At 46.4% G+C, this 7500-nt stretch overlaps 1 protein-coding gene across 1 annotated transcript in view; it reads right to left on the reverse strand.

Annotated features, from left to right (window-relative positions):
- The window catches only part of dnah2 (dynein, axonemal, heavy chain 2), a 246312-nt gene that overhangs the window by 225196 nt on the left and 13616 nt on the right, over positions 1 to 7500 (reverse strand). The window contains 1 exon segment of the mRNA XM_048236061.1: positions 3261 to 3452. Coding sequence (XP_048092018.1) covers positions 3261 to 3452 — 192 coding nt within the window.

Genomic DNA, 7500 nt, shown 5'->3' on the forward strand with positions numbered 1-7500 from the left:
ACACACACACACACACACACACACACACACACAGTATATTTTCACTCACAGACATACACACACACAAACACGCTCACACACAGTCCCAGTCTAACGAGAAATACCTTCTGATTGGGAGTTATTAGGAGAGAAATGTCCCGCTGGAAAAGCAACCCGTGACAACATTTCTTTCCCATTCCTTTTCTTTCCCATTTTTCTTTCTTTCTCTCTCTCTCTCCCTCTCTCTCTCCCTCTCCCCTCTCTCTCTCTCTCTCTCTCTCTCTCTCTCTCTCTCTCACACAAAATCAAATCTCTTCCTCTCCGCAGGCTAGCCAAGCTATTTCTCATATTATTTGATGGCTCTGAAGGGAGAGAGGGAGGCTCCGAAGCAGGAGAGCGGTAAAAAAATGGACTCGTGGCCGCGGTGGCGGCCGCGAGGGAGAACGGAGGCCAGAAAGATTCCGCCTAAACCACCGAGGTAACCACGGCAACACCACGCTACACAGGGCTACACATCCGCCGATCTGTGGCTTCCAACGACAACAGCGCGCGGAGGAGGGGGGGCGGGGGTGATGGGATGTGGGATGTGGCCTGTCAGGGTCCACCCAGGGCACAGATAGAGGTCAGTGTTCCCCGACCTGCAAGACTCAAGAGTGAAGCTGCCAGCTTTGCTGTATTCACTGCAATGGTAAAACATGATATGCTAGTCCTCTAGTACTTCAGGGTGTGGGTGTGTGTATGTGTGTATGTGTGTGTGTGCGTGACACAAGTACACTGAAATTCTATTTTCCTACCAGGTATGCAGTGGAATGTAAGGGGGGGGAAAACAGCTGACATCAACAACATTTGTTGATAAATTCAATTATCCTAAACATTGTTCTTCAATTATGTTAAATGAAAAACATTTTGAGTATTAGGGTGTGGAAAGTGTGCATAATGTTAACATACACACCAAGAAACTACCACCTCAGGATACTGCAAATGTGTTCTGCGCAGTGTCACACACAAAAAAATCAATCACTCTGATAACTTTTAACTTCAAAAAGACTTTTGTTTGTGTGTGTGTGTGTGGGGGCTGTTGGCTGCAGCAACTCGAGCTAGGTAAAAAACTTGTTTTCGTACCGACTGTTTCGTGAAATGGATCTCTGTGTGAAAAATTGCCGGATATCTCCTTTAAGTTGGGTGAAATGGGCAGGGTTTCTTGAGTAAGTAAAAGTGTGAGTGTGTGTGTGTGTGTGTGTGTGTGTGTGAGAGAGGGGGGTATGGGGGTGCATGTGTGTGTGTGGGGGGGGGGGGTGGGCAAAGGTTGGGGAAGGTGGAGGGAGATTGAGTGAGAGGCGCCGATGGGAACTGATCCTGCTGAGTGGGTTAAAGGCCTGTGCCGAGACACCGGCGAGGCCAGGGAAAGCAGAGGGGAGAGAAGTCTGCGTGAAGGGGAGACGCTTTGAAATGAGCAATGCCACCTCTGCTGCTGCTGCTGCTGCTGCTGCTGCTGCTATGGCCACCAGCTGAAGGCATCTCGTCCTACCCAGACCTCAGGAAACAATTAGACCTGTTTGAACTGTTTTTTTCTTTACTCCATCACATTCTATCTCTCTCTCTTTCTCGCTTTCTCTCTCTCTCTCTCTTTTTCCCACTCTCGCTGCATCAGTTGGGTTGGCACTCCTTGATGTCTCATCAAAGACATCAAATGAAAGGAGGAGAGACAGAGAGACAGTGAGAGGGGATGGAGGAAGGATGCAGGGAGGAGAGAACAAAAGGACGGGACACAGACTCGGATACAGACAGCTGTGGTGCCGCAACTCCAGAGAGATGGGGGGTCAGAGTGCAATTATGGGAGGTTAAACGCTTTCTCCCTCCGAGTGCAGAGGATTGTAAAAATGATAAAAAAGAGGAGCTGTGGGATGATAGCAGAAGCTCAGGGGCTCGGCCTGCTTCTGGTGAAGGCTGAGGTTGCTGCTGGTGCTGGTGCTGGGTTTCCAGGACGATGGTGGGAGAAGAGGAGGGAGGGGAGCTAACGCCCACAAGAGCACTGCATGAGACAAAAGTGGAATGTGGCTATTCTAACCTAGATGCAAGAGGAGGAACACAAGTTTTTGATGTGTGTGTGTGTGTGTGTGTGTGTGTGTGTGTGTGTGTGTGTGTGTGTGTGTGTGTGTGTGTTTGTATGTGGATTTCCACGCGCAAAAGGAAGTCACAAGGCCAGTGCTGCATTGAATGCCAAGCGTGTGTGTCTCTTATCAGTTAGGCAGGTGTTGTCAGAGGGACACTGAACTGTACCAGCTGCTACATTGCAGAAGAACTTTGAAGAGCTCTGGCATGGAGACTGTATAAAAGACCCTTACAGGTGTGTGTACAGAGCAACAGGTGACCGTGATAGAATTGGTGTTGATGGTGGTAGTGGTGGTGTTGATGGTGGAAGTCATTACATTACATTACATTACATTTAGCAGACACTTCTTGACCAAAGTGACTTACATATGTCAGCTACATTACAAGGGATCACATTGTCCCCGGAGCAACTTGGGGTTAAGTGCCTTGCTCAAGGGCACAGCGGTGGAAGCTGGGAATTGAACCGACAACTTTCAGGCTACTGCACGCTAGCCCAGCTCCTTAACCACTACACTACCACCGCTCATGGTGTTGATGGTGGCAGTGGTGGTATTGATGGTGGCAGTGGTGGTGTTGATGGTGGAAGTCATGGTGTTGATGGTGGCAGTGGTGGTATTGATGGTGGCAGTGGTGGTGTTGATGGTGGCAGTGGTGGTGATGGCAGTGGTGGTGGTGATGGAGGTGGTAACAGTGGTGATAGTAGTTGTGGTGGTGATGTTGTAGTGGTGACAGTGGTGATAGTAGTTGTTGTGGTGGTGATGTTGTAGTGGTAACAGTGGTGATAGTAGTTGTTGTGGTGGTGATGTTGTATTGGTAACAGTGGTGATAGTAGTTGTGGTGGTGGTGATGTTGTATTGGTAACAGTGGTGACAGTAGTTGTTGTGGTGGTGATGTTGCTTTGGTAACAGTGGTGACAGTAGTTGTGGTGGTGGTGATATTGTATTGGTAACAGTGGTGATAGTAGTTGTTGTGGTGGTGATGTTGTATTGGTAACAGTGGTGACAGTAGTTGTGGTGGTGGTGATGTTGTAGTGGCAACAGTGGTGACAGTAGTTGTGGTGGTGGTGATGTTGTAGTGGTGACAGTGGTGATAGTAGTTGTTGTGGTGGTGATGTTGTAGTGGTAACAGTGGTGATAGTAGTTGTGGTGGTGGTGATGGAGGTGGTGTACCTTGCGTAAGAGGGCGGTGAGCCTCTCGCGGGTGTTGTAGTAGACGGAGTTGACCCAGATGAAGCGGATGATGTTGATGATGTGCGCCAGCTTGGGGGCCCCCTCACTGGGCTTGAGCTGGGCCAGCTCCTCACACGGCTCCCGCAGCAGGGACAGAAAGGCCAGGTTGGACTGGGCCTGCATCGAGCCGTCCTGCACACACACACACAGTCATACAAACAGAGTCATATAGAGTCATGTCATATAGAGTCATATACTCCCACACATATCCCACTCATATACACATACACATACAGACAGACACACACACACACACACACACACACACACACACACACACACACACACACACACACACACAGAGTCATACAAACAGAGTCATATAGAGTCATATACTCCCAAACATATCCCACTCATATACACATACACATACACATACAGACACACACACACACACACACACACACACACACACACACACACACACACACACAAACACAAACACACACACACACACACACACACACAGCCACACACATAGTCATGTACAACCACACATATACATACAGTCCCTCCCTCCCTCCCTCTCTCTCTCTCTCTCTGTCTCACACACAGTCACACATACACCATACAGTCACACACACCAAGAATAGCCATGCACCACAGGGACGGATATAAGAAAGAGAAAGTCATCTGGGTGTTGGCTGCCCATCAAAAGACTGGACAGTGTCAAGCCGGCCTACACAGTGACACACACACCCCCAAACACTAATGCCCCTCAGTGGCTGATCAAAGGCAGGGGTGGTAATCAGAGTGCTGGCTGGCAATCATCAGCACAGACAGTATGCATGGTTGGCCTGATGGTGCTTCAGAAAGTCCTATCATGTATTTATACTACCTGTGCACTTAGAGAAGAGATGACCTCACTAATTAGCAGATCTACCTGGCTGAAGAGTAGTGCTAATTAGAATCAGCTGGTTCTAGTGAAGGGTTAGAACAGATACAGTATGTGGTAGGACTTTCTGAAGCCAGACTTTTCCACCTCTGCTGATTGTCATATCACATTTCGTATAGAATATGTCTATGTTTATTATCCATCCAACCAAATGCATTCTCATTGTTGGCTTGCAAAGTGAAGGGTTACTGTAAAAACCGGGATAATTCTTCAGAGAAATTCTCATATTTCCACTAGAAGTTTTGAATGTGTGTGTGTTTTCTTGTGTCTAAATTAGTTATGTTATGCCCTCTAACATTTTATACTTGACACACTACACTTGAACTATTTATTCTAAATAAACAGCTGTAGTAAATAGCTTTGCTTTCCAAATTCCACTATTGTAAGAAGCAACAGCTAATTAATTCAGCCAACGATGCAGACGGCCCTTTCCCTATCTCCTGTTCCTCCCCGTCTGCTGCTTCTGTTCCCTCATCACCATCTATAACGCAGCAGTATCCCTGTGCGTTCCCATCTATACAATATTAGCATCCGCATCAGAGTGTTATCTACATACATTATCATGATCTATATCACATTACCATGTAGATCAGCAGTCATTTGGAAACATTCTGACAGCATATAAATAATTCCTGGGTTACTGTGCAGTAGGATTGTGGAGAGGAGGTGGAAATGCCGTGTTTGTTTAGAGTATAGGGCAGCTCTCAAAGAGGTTAAGTTTGGGGTAATTCTTGTGGAAACATCTTGAGAGGGCAGCTTTGGATTTTCAGGTTAATTCAATTCCAGCTGCAACAGCAGTAGCTTGCTCCGTAATAACCATATCATGGTTGCAGAGTTTATGCTTTAGTCTGCAGATGGCTTCATTTTAAGTCAAAACAAAGTCATAAAGCGGCAATGCTTTTTAAGCATTTTCCCCGGGGAGAGTTTGCAAACTTGAGTTGCGTGGTAAGTGCCTGGCAAAACCCAACGTTTTTTAAAATCAGAGAATCGGAGCGAGCAAACTCCCCGCGGTTTCTTTTTCTCCATTAAGAAGCTCCAGAGTCTCATCTCGCATTTCCTTTGATTATTCAATCAGGCAAAAAAACAGGTGCCCAACGCCAGAAGATTCTGACGCGGGCTTGAGCGCCAACATCTGGCCCCCGGTAATCGGCTAATCAATCCATACGAGGAGTTTTCTGCCTTCCGGGGCAAGAGAGACAGGAATTGAAAAAAAGAAAAAAAAGTGCATTTTTTTCCCCCTGCCAAGATCCAGGTGTGGTTCTGGCGGCCCGAGAGGCTGTTAACTTCCGCTCCGGTTCACACGGCCCGTTTAAATGAGCGACCGGCTCATTGCCGTAATGCTCTCTCCTGAGCACGTCGCTGGCTCTCACTCTCTCTCTCTCTCTCTCTCTCTCTCTCCTCTCTCTCTCTTTCTCTCTCCCTCTCCCTCTCTCTCTTTCTCTCTCTCTCTCTCTCCGCCGGGGCGAATTCGTTTTCGTCGGCTGTTCATATATCACTCTCATGACCGCTCTTTTATTCACACCATTACCTCTCCATTATAATCTCCTCTTTATTCCACACCTCAGACCCCCTCCCCAACCCCCCTCCCCACCACACACACACACACACACACACACACACACACACACACACACACACACACACACACCCAACCCCCTCAGTTCTCCCAATCTCACTGCTCTTGCAGGCTCTCTCCTACTTGGCTTAAGTCATCCCACCTGACCTGGCCTGACCACACCTACAGTGCAGTACTCTAGCCGCTACATTTCCTCTTATCCCGTCTTTTCACAAGAAGGTCGACGCATACACAAAAGCCAAGGAGAATGGGCCTGGCCTCTTAAGAGCCTCTTAAGAGCACTCAAGTACCCAAACTACTGAGGAGGTCATTTAACATTTCTGCCACTGTCATGTCCTTATAGAACTTAAGACAATTGCTGTGTGTAAGTGCCCATATTTCAGCCTATTCACTATACACAGAAAGCCATCTGGAGTTTGGAGCTGCACCACAAGGGTCTTTTTGGTTTCAAGATGAACAAAAACATCAATACCCAAACTCTTGAAAAACTATTTGAAAAGTGTATCTAATGTCAAATGCTGTCAACTTAATCCTAGTGTACTGCCCATAGTTTACTGAGGGCAGAATAATCAAGAACACAGAAGACTCCTGAGTGCACTATGGAAACTACAGCACTATGGCAACTACAGCCGCCTCATCGCATTTGTATTCATCATAAGCAAGACCCTTATTCAGAGAACCCAAAAGTCATTGTGAGTATTATGGGTACACTGTAATTAGCGACTGCTCGCCCCGAGAGTTGAATAAATGATTACAGCCTCGCTGGTGGCAATGCAGGCTCCAGCAGGTGACGTACAGGTACGCAAGTCGATGGAGAGAGGAGCGAAGTCCAGATGCAGAATGATGCTAGCTCGCTGCATCTCTTTCTGTCAATCACCTGAAATTGCTAATAGGGTGTCAGGGGATGAAACTAGAGACTGAAAGGTAATGATTCACTGCAAGATTTGCTTACCTTCTGTCACTGGGCGTTACCAACATCGATACAAAGTCAAATTGGATTGAAATGCACATGGATACATCATTATTCTACAAGGTGGATTGATCTTTTTCACTTGTAATTGCGTGGAAAACTTTCAGAATACAAACAGGTTGACAGTCTAGACACGTCTATCAACTCTTTCTGCGAGTCCTCAAGCATGCTTGAATAGCTGGCAAAAAAACAAAAAAAAGTACTTTAAATAAACAGTACACAACCCATGTCCATACAGTAGATACTCTGCATTGATTTGGCGGTCAAGATAAATGACTGCAAAACGTTTTTGTGGCTGCTTCCACATTGATTCTTGATTCTTGATTCTGTAACCTTATTGTTGAGGTCAAGATCCGCTAAATCCCTATTGGCTTCTAACGATATAGACCCTTTCAAGAGAGTTCCATTCTCAGCATCATAGTTGGCCCCACAAGGCTTCCGTTTTAACATTCCATATGTTATCTTAATGCAGAGGAAGTAGATTGGGGCCCAAATAGAACGTTCAAGCATTGTTTTTGTTTACCTTGTTGAAAGGGTCCAATGGCTTCTAACGATATATTCAAAAGTCTGAATATCAAACAGCACAGTCAACACTGCATTCAAGTCAAAACTCAGCGATGACAGAGTTTAGGTACATAAAATGATGTTAAAATTGAACAACAAAAAACAACAGCAACAGCAGCCGGATCGCACAGCTTTCAATAATGAGGCCTCTAAAGACAATTCTTCTGAAAAAATG

Source organism: Alosa alosa, chromosome 24 (assembly GCF_017589495.1).
Source record: "Alosa alosa isolate M-15738 ecotype Scorff River chromosome 24, AALO_Geno_1.1, whole genome shotgun sequence".
Lineage (NCBI taxonomy): Eukaryota > Metazoa > Chordata > Actinopteri > Clupeiformes > Clupeidae > Alosa > Alosa alosa.